The sequence below is a fragment of the Perissodus microlepis genome, chromosome 14 (assembly GCF_051167445.1).
Source record: "Perissodus microlepis isolate ML-2025 ecotype Zambia chromosome 14, ASM5116744v1, whole genome shotgun sequence".
NCBI classification, from domain to species: Eukaryota; Metazoa; Chordata; class Actinopteri; order Cichliformes; family Cichlidae; genus Perissodus; species Perissodus microlepis.
Genome location: NC_140474.1, coordinates 12794775 through 12815902, shown reverse-complemented (window position 1 = coordinate 12815902; position 21128 = coordinate 12794775). Strand labels below are relative to the sequence as shown.

The window sequence follows — 21128 nt, the reverse complement described above, 5'->3', positions numbered from 1 at the left end:
AAGATGTGCCTTAAATGTGGGATAAGTAGAGCACTCTTTTATTACCACTGTAAAAATTCAGATATTTAATTCCCTTTACTTACAACACAGTTTGTGCACATATGAGGCAACATACAGTTCTGTTTTTTTCTATCATACATATTGTTTAAATATGTTTTAAACAAGTGAAAGGACTTTGGCTGACATAATTCAATAGGTTTTTAAGAATCAGAGATACTATTTTAGTGTCTTTTAGTGTAAAGATTATTGCATTATCTGCATATATTTGAATATTAACATGTTGTCACATATTGCATAGATCAGATCTGATCTGATGATGATCTGATTACATTTTTCTAGAAAAATTTAAAAGTGTCCATTTCAATAAAAGGAGCTGATGACTGACACTGTTAAATTCTTTCTTTACAGTAACCATGCAAGTGTTTATATGCAGTAAACATTTAGCTTTTTCTGTTAAATGTTGCACTATATAAAGAATCGAAATTGAATTAGATGTAAATTGGCTGTAAAGTGCTGCAGCCATGGTTTAGTTTATTAGTCAGTAACTCTGCTATCTTAGCTATAGGGATTGGCCTTTTTGTTAATGAATTACTAATTCTGAATTCTACATCTTTTATTTTTGTCTTCAAAGTAGTTTTAGTAATTCTTGGCCGTTTTTCCCCATTCTCCTTTGTCCCTTAAGTTATCTGAATAAAAACATTTGTTTTGCCTATAGTATGGTCTATTACTTTCACCAGAATATTTGTCGGTATGCAAAAAGACCATTTTTAAGCAATCTGTCCCCATCTTTCATCAGTTTCCTGCATTCATCATTTAGCCAGGGCAGAGTATTCCCTTTTCTTTTATTTTGATTCCTCCTTCTAATGAAACACTTCATTAATTTTTACAAGAAATAAATCACACCCGCTGTCTATGCCCCCATCTGTAATCACTTCAATCCAATCAGTCCCTTGTAGAGCTTTTTCAAGGTTTTGCTGCTGGCTCTTGGGGACAGTTTCACATTTGGATTTACCTTTAAGTGATTTTATAGTTTTAAATGAATTTTAAAAATGCTTTTTGTGAGCTTATCTTCCAAACCAGGCATACCAATCTCAGAAAACAAGCCCAGGAGCTCCATGTCCCAAACACTCACCATCAGGATTAGAAACCAATAAACCAAGACTGATCACACCACTAGAAGCAGTCCACAACACAACAAGTGGGCACAACAGCCCCAGAAGCACCTCTACATCCCACAGCCTGCCCTGAAAACCACTGGGAAAGCAGACCAGAACACCGCCGGACCACCAGACAGACCAGCATCCACATCTATGCCAGGAGCGACACTCTGAACATCAAATTACAGCTCCACCACAGGTGACTGTATGACGTTCATGCTGATAATAGGTGGCTTTGAGCCTGGGTTGGGTTCTATATAACCAACCAGTATTATTAGTGACAAGCTGTGCAAATCCCAGACATAAATCATGTGCTTGTGGTTGTCTCCTTAGATCAGTGTTTCCCAACCACTGTGCCGTGGCACATAGGTGTGCCGTGAGAAATGATCAGGTGTGCTGTGGAAGATTACATTGTCTTCCACTAGAGGGCAGTACAACCAGTGGCTCTAATTAATTACATAATAGTCATGCTGTGAGTGAGACAACGCAGCGCGTAACAGCAATAGATAAATATTTGAAAAGAAAATATGACCTGGGTCCTGGACAAAGTTCCAACCTAGATGAAGGCCCTAGCATGACTAGTGGTCAGAAGAAAGCAAAAAAGTGTGACTGTGTGATTTTTCTAATGTGAAACATGTGCGTGGCTCCAAAAAGTTGGAAAACACTGCCTTAGATGATACCTTGATATATCCACTGCTTAGAAACTTGGAAAATTAGGAGATGTTGGCTTCTCAGATTCAGTTCTTCTTTTGTTTTTACAAAAGTGATGTGCTGACAGCAAAAATATTCTAGAAAATAAGTTATATTATCATCCAGTTTCATAATGCATATGTAGCCATCTTGCCTCAACACTGCTGCCAGGAAATCACCAAGCAATCTCTAGGCCTGTGTCACCACATTTCATGCATTTTCATCAAGTAGTATTACAAAAGAGAGAGACGCGATTTGAGAAAAAGGAATGCTTTCATGTCCTTTATCTAAATAGAATTTAAAAGCTGTTGTTCCGAGGGGTTAAAAATTTCAGCTCTTTCTACCCTAATATCTGCTGCTTCACCTCAAGCAAGGCTGCTTTCTGATGATTCAAATAATTCCAGCCCCTCTCCTCAAATGGAACATTTTGATGGATTATGCAGTGTCAACCTTCACCGCGCTGAGCACATTTGAATAAATGTAGATTTGAGATTTACTGAAAGATGAGGCCAACATGTCAAAGTGATACACAACTGAATGCAAATGCTCTGACTTTGAAGCTCTAGCATTTCGAAAACGCAGAGTGGAATTTTACAAACTTTTATGTGCCAAATCTAAAATCTTTTCTTTTTTTCTATGTTAATTAAATTTATTCAGGTTGTTGTCACACCACGTATTGGCATATTCCACTGACAGGCAGTAATGAAGTTAATAGTGATTTGCCCGTGCTCTGACATTTATTGTGTAAACTGTCTTCATTACAGGAAGGGTTTTCATTTGCCATCATATCATTAGAAATTCAAAGGAAAGAGTTTTAAATGTGAAGAGATTCTGTTAAATTGGCCTGAACGTACAATATAAAAAGGCAGAAGGAAAGAAAAACTCATTTGCGCAAAACAGTGAGAAACAATCAGCATAAACCTTAGAAGATATGACATTTGGGTACAAGTGACAAAATGAAATCATGTACAACAATCCTATTACACATGTATGCCATTTGACAACCCTTAAGTCTACTGATATTTGAACCAGAATAATCCATGTTGTGCAGGTCCAGCCTATTTATTCATGCACAGATCGTGATTCTCTCAGGGTTGGGGAAATCAGCTTTTGCTTCAATACTGCTTTTGTCACATGCATACTTCCCTGCCCTCGCTAACTACACTATCTCCCTGCCTGTTCAAGCAAAACTTTATGCTAAGTAAATCATTTACATCTCCCAAGCAGCCTATCTACATTTTCCAATAAAACCCTAAATTGATGGATGTCATCTTAGTGCTCACAGGCAATAACTCCTGCTGCTTCGAAATAACAATATGTTTTCGCTTTATGAGGTCTAGACATGCTATTCTTTTTAATGACATCCCTAGGCCAGTACTGTTTACATTTATTGATATCTGTTTTTAGACTGGAGCAACTCTGCCTTCCTTAGTGGTTTTCTGTACAGAGCTAAGTTTGACTTACGCTGACACAAAACACAAAACTTTTCATTTGGTAAGTTTTGACCACAGAAAGAGGCTGTAAAAATATTTTGTTCATATTCTTTTCTGAGATGCATCCTGTTGATGTTTTTTTTTTTTTTAAAAAGAGTGCAACTTAAAAAGCAAAACCTCAAAAGTAATTGATTTGGCAATTTTACATGTTATGAAAATTAAATTAAACTTTAAAACTATAACATATATTTGCCAAAGCAACTGCTGGGCAAGTAGCTAAATTGCATATCAAGTGGAAGTAGTATAATCAATGAATATTCCTCATGTGGTTTCATATGCACATAGCTTGGGAGTCTTCCGTCATATTGGACATGATACACCCAGACGTTGTATGTGAAAAATATGTAGTCCCGATTGATTGGACAGTCATTTATAAAGAAGGCTATTCACGATAAACTTCCTTATGAATTCTTAGGTCCCTAGAAAACTGCCAAGATCAACTGATCTTTGCAGGGAAGACACCAACTTGTGCCTATAAAACTTGAAAAAATGCAAAGCAAATTAGAACTGAAGAACATTCCCTTTCAAAGTAATAGATGCACTTTAGCACTGCAAATGACATGTTTCAAACTTTTACTCTTAAAGCGAATGGTCTCCATTTCTAGTTTGTGTCACACTTTTAACAGTTTCGCTACCCCTTGGAGAGTACCTGCTAAATGTCTGTAGAGAAGTCAGCATGTTCCACCTAAAGTACGAGTGAATGCAGCAACCTACTAGCGGCCAAATCAATTGCAAGAAGGTTTGGAAAACATAAATTTTTTTCAAAATGGCCAGGGATTGCCAAGAGGTCATTGCCAGGTCTAAAGTTCTGTGTGACTGGGGCTTCAGCGATCAATTTCCCAGCGACTACCAACAACCTCCAGAAAGCGCTCACTCAATGGACACAGAATAAACCCTCCAGGCCTGTAGGACTGCTGCATTATCACTTGACTGTACATTTTCACTATAACTGTAGAAAGTCACGGACAAGTTAACATCACATGGTTGGCAGGTATGTGTCTGCAAGACTTCACATGACTTATACTGCATGTAAAGCTTGATACACAAGCTGAATTCTGTTTTTAATAAAATAATTTCACAGGTTTAAAAGTATACTTCTAGTTACTGTGCCAATCATCATCACCTTAAAGTAGAGCTAAGTTACAGCTAGCTAGCTAACCTTAGCCGTAATGCTTGCTAACAGTAGGCTACCGTTGCAAGAAATTACTGCCTTTTCAGGACAACAGAGCAATGGAGGACGGTCTATTGCGGGCATGGATAATTCATTTTCCTAAGGGGTCACAGGACAAATTGGGACTGCTGGGGAGGACTGGACGAGTAACCTAACTTCAGTTCTGATCATTATTAATTTGATCCTTTTTTAAGCTTATTGGTATGGCCCTACACAACAGTCCCAGTTTATCATGTAGTCCCTTGGGGAAATTAATTGTGCACTCCTGGTCTAGTGTACCTGTAAACACTACGTTGGTTATGGGTTTCTGAATGCTGATGAAAACATATTTATTAAACAGCTTCTTTCATGAGCCGAGTCTGACATAAACACAGAATTTTCTCTCAAATTGTAAACAGTTTTAGTGATTTCAGCTCTGAAATTTTGAGATCAATGCCATTTTTCTTGTTGCACATAAAAACAGGACTGAATTAGACATAAGCTATTATCATGCATTATCAGCGAGCGCGTTAGCAGCTGATAACAATCAGGGTCAATCACATGAGCTCCTCTCATCTCTTTAAAAGCATTCCTCTCCCCATAGTGATGTATAATTTGGCAATGCCAGAGAGTTCAGAGGAGGTTCTTCCAAGAGGAAATTTATAATTTAAGGATGCGCAAGTGAAAAAAATGCAGCTAGCACAATAAAGTGCCACAGGCGATGTTAAAATCCCAAATTTCCAACATGAACTAAATATGCAATTTGACATAATATAAACTAAATAATGGTGAACAACAAAAATGCAGTTTATTTTTTGTAGTTTAAATTTTTCACATTGTTAAGGAACATTTAGTTAGATTTGGTTCTGTCTACAAGCAGCTAAGTCACTATTGCTAAACTGGGAATGGAAGTGTTTGTGGCAGCACAAAGTGACAATTCCGGTAATGACTCTGTTTACGTCTCACAAATAATGATCCTGTGAACCCTTGTACCATCAGAAAATAAGACAGCAAACTTTTGTGGCACACACCCGGATGAAAACAGAGCCCAGAGTTCACAGGAAGGAAGGAAAAAGCATTTCCGTACAGTGCACAAGGCTACTGAGCAACTATTAAAATGACTGATAGCTCTCACAAGAGAGGGAGCAACGCTGATCCTTACAAGGAAAAACAAAATCCTAATATGACTGATAGACAAGATGACAGACAGACTAAACTTCAGTTTCTGCACACACAGGTTCACACAGTGTGCTACAGTGTTCACATATTTTACTAGTTACTGTCCAAAAACTAGATCATTAACGCACTTAAAAATAAAGGCAAATTAAGCGCAAGAGAGGTGTTGAACCTTTTTGTAAACAGTAGCTCCCCACTAATGAGTACTGGCATGTCTTCTCCCTCTCTGAAGAATGCAAAACCAATTGAAACGGGTTTAGAGAGGGCATAAATTTCACAATGACCAATTAAATTCACAGTGTTTCAAAACTAGATGAGACCTGATTACACAAAAGAACATGAAATCAAATATTACTGAAGTGAGAAGCAGACTTTGTTGTTTCTTCACCTTGCTAAAGTATGGAGTTCTGGTTGTAAGCTACAAAGCCATCCACAAAGACAAAGGTCCTTCCCGATCAAGAACAGCCACTAAAATGTACGAATATGTGCCACTTTGCTATTCTACCTTTGAGCTGTCCCGTTGCCTCCATACATCTTCTTATGTTTTTATCGAGTGGCATATAAAAGTATGTAAAATGAACACTAGTGCATACTGAAACATATAAAGGCAAGTATTACAACAAAAAGGCTACCTTTAGAATAAAGGGAATACATGATTGACGTCTTGCTCCCATAAAAACCACACCTAACGACCTCCACCGTATCCTCAATGATGAGTTTTGAAACCTCAGTATATGTCAATAAAAATGTGGGTTGACATCCATTAGGATAGTTTCCAGGTTTTGCAAGGGTAGCTGTATATAAGCAGACGTGAAATATGACAGAAACCATAACGTTCAAGGGTTAATCCTATAGGTTCTCAATAAGTAAAGAGTTAAGCTATAACTTTAGAACAGTAAATGGCAAGCATGGATAGAAAGTTGGGTTATTTGTTGTGGATTTGAATAAATGAAAGTTCTGCTTGTTAGTAATGGAAAAGGGAAACATTCAGTGGGTGTGCCCTCCCACAAATAGACCCCCCCCCCAAAAAAAAACTTCATCGCAAATTCAAAGCATTAAGACTGTGCACTTTGCATATATTTATATATGCAAATATAACAGCTCTTCCATTTTTGCCAGAATTTGTACACTGGTGGAACAAAGAAAAAAGTAGAGATGAAAGAATTAACTTGAGTGAAAATCTGACATGTGGAATCGGCTTATCTTGACAAATGAATAGCATTAATGAAGGTATGCAGCTTAGATCCATGTTCCTGTTTTTTTAAGCTCTAAAACTATTTTGTGCAATATAAGTTGCACTTTTAATAGGAAAGTTATAGAGGGTTTGGAAGCAGTAACACAAGAACAAAACAAACATCAACACATAATGATAAAGCAAAAACATGCATTCTGGCTCCATTAAGGCCCCCACAGCTCATTAAGGGAGTCTCAAGACGGTGTAGACCCCACTGGGAAAACAGAAAACAGCATACAGCCACATACTGAATGAAAAAAAATCATAAACTAAATAATCATTACAAGAATACAAAGAAACTGAAATCTAAATTAATGCAATTAAATTTCGTAAAATGTTTTGGAGGCTTTGGCTTCAACACGTTGGTCAGTTTGTTTGGTCCATTAAAGCACAATCAGCAGTGTATATATTAAAAAAAAGATAACAATACTTCCATATATTTTGACAAGATCCCCAACATCACTAACTGAACTGAAGCCCCAAACCATGACCTGACTGGTGTACCTCTCTACTGACCTCCATGTGTATACTTCATTTTTTAACCAAAGCATTCAAATTTGTATTCATCACTAAGACCTGTCTTATGGAGAGACACATCTTTGCTGGACTTTTTCCTATTTCTCAAGGACATGACTTTGAGATACTGCTCATCTGCTGTAGATAGTTTTTGTAGGCCTGACACCTCTTTTTCTTGTCCTATACTTGTCCAGTTTGTCCCATTTTTTTAAGAACACACCGCACACCATGTCGACATATGGCAAGTTTTCGGTTAATAGCTCTTTAGGAATCAACTTGTTGTTCCAAAAATACTATTTTCTGCCTGTCAAACTGTGTTATCCTTGACATTTTTCATAGATTCGACTAAAGAAACTGGTACAAATGAGTGTTTTTGTGACAGGCTGCTAGGGAGAAGGGCTTAAAGATACAATTTAAAAATGAGACTTTGATAAGTTGTTATGTGCAGACACAACACTGGTTCATCCTTTTAGTTAGGTGGCTTTTCTTAAGCTTAAATGAGTCATAGGTCAGTATTAGCAAAAAACAAAAAAAAAACTAAGTGGCATTTCTTTTTATTTTTCAGTTAATTGCTTTGATATTTTATCTTTATTTGACAGCCACTGGAGAGGTAGGGGAACTATGGAGTGAGCAACACAGCAGCATGACATCCAACATAGGTCCCTCATCCAGTAGAATAGTGCCAACAGCTTGCCAATAACAGAGATATTTAACTTATTTTTCCATTAATGCATTATTATTACATTTCAATGGCCTCGGTATAGTTTCATGTTTTCCCGCATATAGCCAACACCAACACCTCTGCACTCTTTCAAATGAACATGCATGTGGAGAGCAGCAATAATCCAGCACTGTCACAAAACAAGAGAAAACAGATACAAGGTATTTCTTTCTGTTAGTTGGATTTTCAAATGGGAGCCTAACATAACAGCGTATTTCCAGATGCTAATTAATCATCTCTTCTCAGCTTTATTTTGTTCCACCACGTGTTTGGTGAAAAAATTTGCTGTTTGCAGACAAAGACAAGTGGAAAATAAACTCCCCGGTGTCTCTTTCTTTCTCCCTCGCTCTCTGTCTCACAAGCAGCAGTCGTGCTCTTGTGTTTGGACCACATAGTGTGCACTTTGGTGGGTGGATAGTAATACCCTAACTGAGTTCCCCACAAACTCTTCATCCGCTGCCCACTCTGCTATCAAATGCTGGCAAATATGCAGGGGAGGTAGAAGGTTGCCCGGTCCTATCATCTGGGAACCAGAGTGTGCATGTATATATGTGGGATTCTCTTAGGCCACATATTAGGCCTCTTGGATTTTATTGATTGGTGATGGTATATATACTCAAGTGCCTCAAGTACTGTATGACTGAAACAAGCACATACTGGGTCTTTGAGAACTTTAAGCTATGGTAAGATCATTTTATTTTAGGGAATATTCACCAAGAATAAAAAGTAACTAGATATAATAAGATGTTTTTTAGCACCACATACAGAATCTTTTTTGTTTAAAGCGAGTGTGCAACATGAATTTAATCAGGTTTTGCAGCACAGCGATACTGATAAAGTATATTCAGTACAGTTGGTATGCAGACTAAGAAAGTCTTTATTTTTGAGGATGCTGTTGATGCGATCATTCGCACACAAAGAAAAATTAAAACTAATTGTGTGAAACAGCTTGAACTTTTCAAACAACACAAATTCTATTTTCAATCGTTGGACATGGATTTGATTCTGAAATAGAAAAGCTCCCATGCGTTAAGCTCACCATCTGAGCTTCAGGGCAACTGATGGCTTAGTGGCTCGAGGTTAAATTTCCTTGTTAGCTACAAACAGACTGTTATTTGGAAGCCATTGGATCAAGCCCATATTTCCTTTCAAATACATTTACCTGTCATCTCAGATGTAAACAATGTGACTTTGAGTTTCCCCTTTCCATTAGCTCTATTGCCTCCCATGTCTCGCCGCAGTGCAATGACTCAAGTATGAAAAGTAATCAATAGGCTTCTGGTTTGGGTGAATGAGTCTTAGTGCTTGGTTTGCACAGTCTTGATCAGCCTGACAATGACAGATTATAGTGCTGTATCTGAGGGTAATTAAGATGGGTCTATCGTCACGCTGATAATTCAAGAGCATGATGCCCCAGAGGCTGGCAACACCAACCTGTCAGACAACAACTCACTTCTGAGTAAACAGCATCCGAATTTCACCTTGAGCAGCACTCACTGTATGGATTCTGCAACGATGATTAGCTCTTACATTTTTATCCCTACTACAGACTTACTTTCATCAGGTTAAACCAAGTGTATCTGGATATATATATATACATGCCTAACTATATTAAATTCAGATCACTTATTTAAAGGGGGCAGCCATCTATCCGTGCATCCATCCAAGTAGACTCTGGGGGCAACAGCCAGTCTGTCAAGGCTGGCTAATAATATGTATGATATTCCACCAAGTAAGCGATGTTAACCCAACCTACAACCCCAGAACAAATGTTTCTGTTTAGAGCTGCTTAATGTGTTCAGTCAAAGGATGTGTCTCTTCAATCAAAGGAAATCTTTTAAAAACGAATACCCAGCAGCGATAGAGACTAGATCTGCATACCGACTTAAAAACAGCGGGGATACAGCTAGCCTTGCTTTGTCAAGAAATATCAAAATCTACTTACTATGTTCTGTATGGTTCACTATTTCATTGGCTAATTTCTTGAATACTTTAATCTAAAGTAACATCACCAGTTTGTCTTTTATGGAGGCTTAAGCACCAAACTATGTCTTTGTGGGTGGCACTACCTCATTGGAGTCTAAAAATGTTGCCTTCCTCTCGTCAGTTCAGGGTTGATTTTTGGTCTGGATTACACAAACAACCTGTAATATGTTAATCAGTGAACTTTAAAGGTGTTGGCTGATGTGTTTTTCTAGCCTTTATGCAAAGCTAAGGCTCCATATACATAAATAAGGCCAACAAATATTACAAATATTCATCACTGTCACCAAGTGCAATACAGCAACAATGTTCAATCAGCAAACAGACCATTAAAATCAAGTCAGCTACACATCGTCAACATCTAACGTATATCAGGGGTATATGTTAGATGTTTTTTCATCAGTTAAATGAATAAATCATTGAAAAAATACTGCCAAATATTCTGATCACCCAGTTTATGAAGAGGGTCCCATTTTCTGTTTTTCATGCTTTTCAAAAGAGATGATTTCTTGCTTTCTTCCGCTTTGCAACATTTTATCGAATAACTAAACCATTTTCAAAAACAGTTAGGAAAGCAGCATTAAATTTAAAAAGAGGCATAATTTTGGACTATATGTTCTCAGAATAAATCATATTCTGGGAATATGTCTGATTTCTTTAATACATGTTTGTTCTTTCCAGATGACATCACTGAGTAAATTAAATTAGGAAAACTTTAAGGTGCAATGGTTGCAGTGTTAAAAAAAAACTTAAAGGACTAAGGTATTCTAATGTTGTCCCTGTGTAAGGGAACAACATTTCATCAAGCTTGAATAAATTCATTTGGAGCGTGCCAACAAGAAAAGCAGGGACTGATTCCACAGGAGGGTGCAAGGCAAGAGCCGTCCTTGTCTTAATATGTTACTGGATATGCACGAGCTGACAATCTTTGATTTTTCCAATTTCACTATATTCTCAGAATAAAGTATGATAGCTGCAACAATTGTCTTTCTATTAGAAGAGTAGGATTTATTGATTAGTGAAATGTTTGCATTCTGCCGGCACTGAGGAATAGTTGTATTTTTGATTTTGTAAAGCAGCGCTGCATCACTCCCACTTGTATGCTGCTGTTTACACTGGACTCTGAGCACACACTGGTTATTTTATCAGGCTCAGATCCACCCAAACAAGCCACGAGAGGAGAAAGAAAGGAGCTGCTCCATTCCTGATGTCTGAAATGCAACTAAGCTCTGCCAGGGGAAGAGAAATTCCTGCCTTCAGACTTCTAAATAGCCTGCCATCAAGCCACAGTGGACAAAGTGGATAAAACGGGTCCAAGGAGGGGGGCATGGGCAATATTTCCAAATGTGGAAACGTACTGATAAACTGACTCCGGGTCATTTTTCTTAGCAGATCAAACAAAATCTCCTCTTTTATAAGTTAAATACTGCAGCTACCAATTGGAACCTTTTTCATTCTTATTCCAGCAGTGGATTAGAGGGAACTCGATAACTGAATTTATTGATTAGGGATGCAGTCTACTCTAAGAGAAAAAGTCCTTTCTCCTCCACATTCATCAACTGTTATTTAGTCCTAATGTTGTGAGTTATCATCTGTGCCATCCACCCTCGAGGTTCTCTCTTTGTTCAGTCCTTTTTGCCATGACTAATCTAAAGACAACGCAATTTCTTAAAATATTATTTAAATAATTTGGGTTGCCCATAAGAAAAAGCATTCACGACCTGGATAATCATCAATAGGAAAATCCTTGCCTATTTTGATCCCCCTTTGGTTCAAGCAGTGCAATTTTTGATGGTTTAACACTGAAATGAAATACATCATCTAATATTTTGTGAGAATCACAACTCAGATATTGAATATGACACATGGATGAGTGGACAAATTTTGCAGAATGGCCCTTTGGGTCCATCTGATCCGTGTAATTTCTGATAATGTGAAACGTCTCCCCAGAATCTGTCAAAATCCAGCAAGAGGACAAATGCAGGAGGACCCAGCTTAGCTTGGTGGGTGCAAAATGTGAAATGCGATGATGGCCAGTCGATTGCATGTAGGGCTGCCACGATTATTCGACTAGTCACGATTACGTCGACTATCAAAATCGTCGACGACTGATTTAATAGTCGACGCGTCGTTTGAAGCTTTGTAAGATCACAAAAGACTCAGGAATAAGTAGTAGGATTTAAGAGTGCAATAATGGACTGAAACAGAAGATGGCAGCACTGAATGTACAAGGATGCCAGCTGCCGTTAAACCCCGAAGAAGAAGAAGTAGCTCTGTCCCAGAATTCATAGCACAGCCCAGCTCAGTTTCCAACAATGGCGGCAGCTAGTTAGTTTTAATATTACTCTTATTATTCTCTCTGTGTCACAAAATAAACGTTTAACATATTTTCAGGCGAGAATGTAGCTGTGTAAACCTCAAATATCTGCTCAGTTTATCAAGACACCACATATTTTCAAAAGCACTCCGACGTTTTCGGAGACGTCTGTTACCCACTAGCTCGATAGCTAGCCGGGGGCAAGGCTCACTAGAGCCCGTGAGAACACCGGACTCCCGGCAAATCATTTTCAAACCCACCGCCGTCTTTCGCTACTCAGGTTGAATATATATAAGTCACTTAGATAACTTAAAAATGTTATTGTTTGGCTTTTTTTAGTATTTTATTTGTTCCTGAGTAAATCGGTTTGGCTGAGATTAAAGTTATAGTTTTTACACAGCTGAATAAACGTCAAGCAGACAGCTGATTATCAGAAGCGTGAGATGCTTGAGAATATACTCCAGTGTCCTGTTATATTTTAGATAGCAAGGAGTTTATTAAACTTCACCGAAACAATCTGCAAATTTCATTAAAATTTAATAAACTATCATCTTGTCTTTATTTTTAGTTAGCACATACCTTAAACACTTAAAGCTGTAAGCTAATGATAGTTATATAAGAGCAGATGCTGCTGGTGCAATAAGCTGTGCGTTTTACGTCCAATGGATCTGATTAGTCGACTAATCGCAAAAATAATCGGTGACTAGTCGACTATCAAAATAATCGTTTGTGGCAGCCCTAATTGCATGTCATGTTACAAACTCGTAATTTTTAAAATGCTGCACAACCCTCAACCATACCGAGGTTAAGAGCGAGTTTCACCTCATTTTTGAGCTGTACAGCCCACAAAGTGACTGTTTTGGTTGGCTCTCACCTCTCAAAAAATCCACATTCCAGATCAAAATGCAGGCAGACACAGTCAGAGACTGCCTGATGAACGTATTTGAGCATTCAGCAGCTAAAGAGCAACCAACAATGCAGCTATAAGAGAGGAACAATTGAGCGACAATAATTTAAAAAAATAATAAAATCATGTTTATGCAGAAAAATAAAAAACTAAATGTCGACACAGTCCAATATCTTTTATCATGTTTCAGAGTTTTTGTAGAATTTGTTTCTCATTTTCATTGGTATATACAGTAATACGATTTCTCAGTATTTATTAATTTGAGCATTTATAATTTATTTCATGTGGTCTTCCTATTCATTTGATATTGAACGTCTTTGCATCAGAGAGAGCCAGAAAATGTGAATTTACATAAAATTACTGCCAAATTTTCAAATGTATATTCAACAAAGAGTGGCGTGCAGTTGCAACTGTACAACAACAAACCACCCCTCCTTGGCTACCCAAAGCCATGTGCAGTAGATGTTTAGCTACGACACAGTAGAATCGCTGTAATTTAATAAGCATCTCATTCAACGTGAGGACATATTAGAAAGTACAACAGCAACCAGTTAATGTCAAGTAGCGATCGCAGTAGATATTAGCAATGCCACTGTTTTAGATTGAATCATATTGCACTGCGGTAAATTCAGAGAAGGTTTAAAGGTGTCAAAGTGAATCTATAACACAACGTTACTGGCATCTGTGAAGTTGTATTTGGCAAAATGAATAGTCATACTGACACCACCAACCCAAACCTAACTTAAGCAAGCAATCAATCGTGTTTTGTGGAGGTTTTTTCATTGTTTGTTTATTGTTTCTTTTTTATTACTTTAACGGTTATGGAGGGTTTCTACCCACTGGAGTTCTTCATTTCCAAAGTGCTGTGCTTTGACTGCTCTACGGCCTTAATGGTGGCTTGTAATTGCTCCATCACCCACACTAATGTGCACTCTATGCCCCTTTCAAAACAAAATCTTTGCATTTACTTTTTTTTTTGTCATTGTGGTCCTGATTGTCAGCGTCTAAGCATCGCAGCCAATAGAGTGAGGTCTCCCAGATCCAGGGAACAGAGAAAACAATGTCATATTCATAAGCAGAGACATCAGCACTCCTGCTCATTACCACAGCACTGTGAATGGAGGCTTCTGTCCCCACAATCATGAAAGAACCTGTCATCTGTCTGTTTCTCCTAATTGACTGTTTACTACATTTCAACACAGACAGACAGACACATTTTTGATCGGCCTCAGTTTGTCATTCAGTTGTACATAAATTCCTTACATAGAAGATCCACAGTTATTTTTTTTATTTTTTTTTGGTGGCAGGCTGGTTGGGTGTGTTGGTAATAATAACTACACAACTCAGTGTGATGTAGGTCTCCAGCACTACCTCCTGTGACCTTGACAAAACAACCTGATAGAGCATTTACTTAAAGGTCCTGCTATAAAGTGTACGGACAAAAACCCTCATGCCCAGCACCCAGGGAGATACTTTTAAAGAGACGTTGGAGTCTTTCAGAAATTGAAAGGAATATAAAGTCAAGGATAGAAAGAGATTTTCAATTTTTCCCAACACGGACCTCCATAACCACCTTCTTTCTCTGTGTATATTGGCTGGCTTACAACAACACCTGACGTGAAAGGACAAGTGTTGAAGTGAAATCTGCCCATTTGCCTTGAGCTACAAGGACCCTCTGCACGTAGATTCATTTTATAAGCTCAAAGAGAGTGTGAAGTTTGATCGCGAGTGCACATTCACACACTCTGCCTTGCAGAGACTAGATAGAGATGGCTTTAACTGCATTTGATTTACAGATGAGCCCGTGCAATCTTTGCATTTTCACACAGCATATACAGTAGGAAGATGCAGCTTGGAAGTGTGATGTCCTCAGTGAAGTAATAAAACTCCAGTCTATATGATTTTCATTGTTGCAGCTCCTACAAGTGGCTACATTTCTTACATGCATCACCTGCCATTTTTCTGCCAGCCGCTCGCTTTCCAACAGTAAGATTAGCTGCCACCGCATAAAGTAGTGCCATGCATTATCCAGCAATTAGAGTGAGGCTTATTAAGCAGAGTTTAATGTAAATTTAATGAGCAATAAATTCAATTTCTTTAAATAGAAGAGAATATTATTGTTACAAATGATGTACTGTGGTGATCTCACCGTACAGGCCATGAAATACTTTGCAAGTGGGCACATATCAATGAGCCATTAAGTGCCGTATTACATTTATCCCGAAACACTGTACTGTACTGTAAGTGCTATTTTATAGAGATAGTCAAAAGAAGGCCACTTCAGTTTGCTACACAAATGGCACTAATGAACTGAGAGCTGAAACAGTTACTCAAATAATCGATTTGTGGATTCGCACAAAATTAATCTGCATCTACTTTGGTAATAAAGTAATTGTTTGAGGCGATTTTTGAGAACTAATGCCAAGCTTCACTGGGGAATTTGAGGCTTTTCTTTGTCTTTTGTGAAACTAAACTGCACATCTTCAAGCCTTAGACTTTTAGTCAGCCAAATAATGCAGTTTGATCGGGTTACCTTGGGCTTTGGAAGACTCGTGGACTATTGATCTAGATACTCTGGCAGTCAGTCAGTTAGTACCTAAGTACAAATTTTAGCTTTTTAATAAGTCAGTTATTTGGTATTTGTAGTTACTTCACAGAATTATTTGCTAAATACAAAACCCTAAAAGGAAATAATGAGCTGGATTTATATACTACATATATATTCAAAAGAAGTAAATGCATATATGAATAACATTTTACTGTTGTCTAACTGCAATGGTAAAATGTTCAAAATTAGTAAAATGCAGGGAAACATTACACTGTGCAGGAAAAAAGTTAAAAGAGGATATTTTTATAAATTTTTTGATATTTGATTCTGTAGGGCTCAACAAAAATATGCAAAGTCAAATATGAATGTACTTCTTCGAGGCCCCAGCTTGCACCACTGGCACACACTAGCGGAAAAAAAGTGGGGAGCTCAACATTCGTATGATGACTGAAGAACTAAAACACTGCCACCTTCCAGAATGCGAAGAGACAAACAGAAATTGAGGGAAGAGCAGCACACCGCGAGCAGATTTCAGTAGGATCTGTTTCAAAGCCAAACCCCACCACAAGGAGCCAGAGACAAACGTCTTCAATCACTCACTGGGTCACATGCCAACTGGCAACCGAGAGTACCGTAACAACTGTATGTTTCCTTTTGTTTCTCCCAGACCCTGTCCTTCAGCAGCACGTTGAGGCTTCATGACAGCTCGTATTGATCCACTTCACCATCACTCAGTCCTGACGAATGACTTTAAACTGGCAATAAGTGGGATTATGCAACCTTCTGAAATTCAACCATCTGATCTGCTACAACAGGCCGAGTCCCAGGAGACGCAGGCAGAGAAATACTGCTAAACAGATACTTTGGTGAAATGCAAAGTCTGGGCATTTCATAACAGGATGCTGAGAAGCTCTTTAGCATTATCAGTGCTTCCCTTTTCACCTATCACTATGCACATTTTGTGCTAAGAAACATCAAGTTAGTGAAACTATTCTCGTCTCACTAGTTCAAATCCACACATTCTGGATCGTTTACAAAGAAAATTTTGAAAGCTGTAAAAAGCAGAGTTTCCCCACTGCACACACAGAGTTTGGGCCTTTTTTCTTTTGCGCCCAGCACTCACACATGGACAGCCAGAGAGCTGAATAAACTAGGGTCACATCCAACCCTTTCTCGCTTGGGGATTTTTACCTGAAAGAAGAGGTCACACGAGTTTCCTGTAACGCTGCAGCTCTCAGCGTGCCGAGATGGGGTTGTTTCACATTCACGATGCATTATTTTATTCAGCTGAGAGGTTAATTAAATTAATGTGACAAGGAGACGCCAGACAATGCTGTAAATGTCATTTAACCGCTATTCAACACAGACTATAATAAATTCAACAACTGTGAAATGAAAGTCTCACAAGCAGTGAACTGGAAAAAAACACAATGTCTAAAACTTCCTTTGACTAGTAACCTCATTTTGGGAACACTCTTTACCACTGGGGCAAGCACAGGCATGCAGTGATTAGTTGATGTGTGCTGCAGATGCCACTGTTGTACAGTGTGCCCGCAATTTCTAAAAAATAAATAAAATAAAATAAACTGCTAAAAAAAAGGGGGGGTCGCTCAAGTAATCTTCAAGTGTAAACCTGTCACTGCAACTGTTGCTTGCCATTTTAACAACCCGGGGATTGACAGCACAACATGTCCATCCTACCTCTGGGAGGGATTTAAAGTGGCTCCAAGCTGACATTTTAACCGCTTCACATGCGTCACATTGTCAGCGGATACGTTTTCCAGGGAAAAAAAACACTGACGCATGCAACTCTGATGCAAACGCGGTGGAATAACGGGGAAATGATGGGACTGAGCACTGCAATAGCCACGCACATTTAGTTAGCCCTGGTTCGTGCAGTTACGCTGTGAAAAAACAAGAGTAACAAAGACATAACAGATTTACATTTCCCAGCGTCACTCACTGAGGGGAAAAGTGAAGACTGCGGACCGGGAACACACACGGTCAACAGCGGCTGCAGTTGTGAGGCCAGAGGACAATGTGCGAGACTAGAGCTGCAATGCGTGTTTTTCCTCCAAAGGGCACCTGAAGCCCAGACTTGGGAGATTTGTAGACACAGAGATGAGTTGGGACTGTGGAGGGTTATGCGGTATAAGCAAAGGATACGAGCGCACTCCAGCCGTGCTCTCTCTATCCTCTCTCTCAAGGCACAAGAGTCGACCACGTTTCAGTGAGCATTTGCCTTGTACTTGCCCTGGGTCAAAATACTGTACGACCACTTCACTCGATTATCTCTGGCGATACTTTATCTCCGCCTGTCCTAACTGTGCAGCGCTGAGAATACTTTTTTCTAGCAGTCCTATCTGTAGCTGTGCTGCAGTGAAAAACTCAGGACAGCACCCCTTTTAATCAGCGCTAAAATAAGCCCATACGATAAGCAGCCCAACAGTCTCGAGAAACGGCGTGAGTAATTTGGAGTCGACGGCACTATCAGAGAAATAGAAAGTGATGCTGAGATTTGGAGGGGAAGCTTGTGCGCATCTAGAGCGCAAACGCACCACAACTTCTCCCGATACTCCTCGGGCTTTTGCTGTGGAAGGGCTATTTCTGCATTAGGTACGGACACACACGAGAAGCCCCACCAAAATAAAAACATACATACACCTAGGAAAACACGTACCTTTCGGAAGAAACGCCGCTGAAATCACGAAAACAAAGAAAGAAATTGCGAGAGATCCGCTTCCCGTGATCGCCATGTTGGACACCTGCTTGAGACTGGCGGCGCTAAATCACCTAGAGACGGCCATGGGATGAAAATGTAGACACATGAGAGGCGGAGGGAGGGCTCAAGCAGGGAGCCCGCTATGATATTGGACTGCGTTGTGTTGCAATGACATGCAGGCCTATAAAACACTATAGGAATATTACAGTAATACCTGGAGACTTTACAGAAATGTAAAACAAACCCCAAACAGGGAATCACCCGAAAGCCCAGCAGGAATATTGAATATTACAGTAATTCCACGGGAAGTGTAAAAAACATGCAGGGAGGTGTGGTGATTTCACCACCGAGAACCACAGACACTTTATAGGAATATTATAGTAATTTTATTTTATGGTTATAGCTTTTTAGTTCATGTGAGTGAAACCAGGCTGTCCCCAGCTCGCTGCGCTTTGGCTTTATAGCTGACGCACAAATAACTCTGAGGTAGAAGAAGCGTTTAGTTTCTTATTTTTACGCAGCAGTTAGTCCAATGAGAGTAATATTTGGTAATTGAATTGTGTATTCTTATATTTACGATGCGCATCAATAAGCTAAAGGAGCAACACGTATGCATGGGTTTATAATGTATCCACAGGTTTTAACAGTTTGTCTGTGTTTGTGTGTTTGTTCAATAAAACGTGTGTTAAAAGAACCGCAACAGCCTGTTTAATTAAAGGAATAATTAGTAAAGTTTGGTGAAACGCTGTTCTCAGAGGTTTTGCTTAATGCCTACTCAAAGAGCGCCCCCTTTTCTTTAACTTGTGTATTGCATCCTTTGGTTGTGGCAGTGGTGGCGTGCTGCTCGAAATGAGGAGAAAACATGTCAGAAATCACATCAGAGGTGATCATTTAAAAAATCTTGACTTTTTGAATGGAAATGTAATATTGCAGATTATTAATAAGTGTGACCACCTGAACCCTCTGTTGTTCTCCTGCTCTATACTTTTTTCTTTTTTTATATCATACCTCCTAATGTTTCAAGTCCCTCAAGTTATTCTCACCTGAAACATGGTACATGTGGACAATCTTGTGGGAATCACAGCGCTACAGAGAACTGTGCATGACGACGTTGAATCTCATTTCCCTTTTTCATTGTGTCAAAACAGCACAAAGGCTGCTAATTGCACAATCTATTCTCTGAGACTGCGTGTCAGTCCTCATTCCATGGATGAGTAGATAGCATTTAGAACTTCACTCTAATGCTGCAGCCGTCCCTATCACTACAGATTGAATTCCACACATCAAATTTATTTCAGATGTTATTATCTGTGGCAGCTTGCCAGTTCTGCCTGCCACTCACACAATGTCTCCACAAGGTGTTTTCTCCTCACAGAACTGGCCAGGCTGCTTTACTTTCTGACAGCATAGCATTGGTGGGCACCAGTCTGCAAAGTGCACCTGGTCGAGGCATCCTCAATAAGTCATAATTTCATATTTTTTACAGACCCCAGCCCCACCCATTGGTTATAATTTGATTTGCAGCATGCCTCATGGTCATTTCCACTTCATGCGCACCACAATAACCCACACCTCCAACTTTTGTTTTCTCTCCCTTTCTGTCTCTTTTCCTGTCTCTGTGATTCACTCGACTACTGCATGGCATTTCCTTTGCTCACGAGAATAGATGGGGTTCCAGGGTCTCTCTAGGAAGAGAAGCCCAGCGTTTCTGTCTCCCCGAGCAGGATGAATAATAAATGGGAATGGATCAGATGACTGAACTGCTTGATCTGGATCCTCTGTAGTAATGGCTAACCATAGATTCTCCCTGCTATGTGTGTACGTTGGTGTATGTGTGTGTGTGTGTGTGTTACAAGACAAACGGTCATGCACAAACTGTTAAGCAGTTTATTTTTGAGATCTTGGATGTGGGCCGAATAGTGGTGGAGCCATTTAATTGGGCCGCCATCAGCATTTTCTATTTAAATTAGTGGAGAAACTGGTAATAAAAGATTTTCACCCAGGCCTCTTTTTCAGTTAATGTTTGATTAGAAATGCAATGGTTTTAAATTAAGATTTCTTTTTCCCCCTGGTATGAAATCAATCAAATTAACGGAAATTGAATTATTTGAGATGGTAATCTATTTAGGCAAAACCATTCACCATGAAAATGTTTTCCTCCTGTTGTGAAAGGAGGAATAATTGAATCAGACCCTTGTAAGTGACCCTGAATGGCTGAGTCAGAACATGGTTTATTGAAATGAAATGTAGGTTTTCTTATGCTCGGGCCATATACGTGTACGTGAACATTCACACGTATGTGTTTTCCTCACACTGTTAGCACATACTGTAGGGGACTGTACAGTTGTATGATGCGTAACGCAGCGGGCTAGAACACGGGAAGAGTAATGGACCGTAATCATGCTCGAGGAAATGCGTGTTTGCAAGACTCTCTTCTGACCTATTATTCACCCAAAATTCACATTTACATGTCTTTAAACTTATTTTAGCACAACAGCATTTATAACTGAGGAC

At 39.1% G+C, this 21128-nt stretch overlaps 1 protein-coding gene across 2 annotated transcripts in view; it reads right to left on the bottom strand.

The window, feature by feature from the left end:
* The window catches only part of cadm1b (cell adhesion molecule 1b), a 175995-nt gene extending 157269 nt beyond the window's left edge, over positions 1 to 18726 (bottom strand). For both annotated transcript variants that reach the window (XM_084951215.1, XM_084951216.1), the window contains exon 1: positions 18573 to 18726. In XM_084951215.1, the coding sequence (XP_084807341.1) occupies positions 18573 to 18648 (76 nt within the window). In that variant the 5' untranslated portion in view covers positions 18649 to 18726. The remainder of the gene's footprint in view (positions 1 to 18572) is intronic.
* Between the last annotated feature and the right edge of the window lie 2402 nt (positions 18727 to 21128).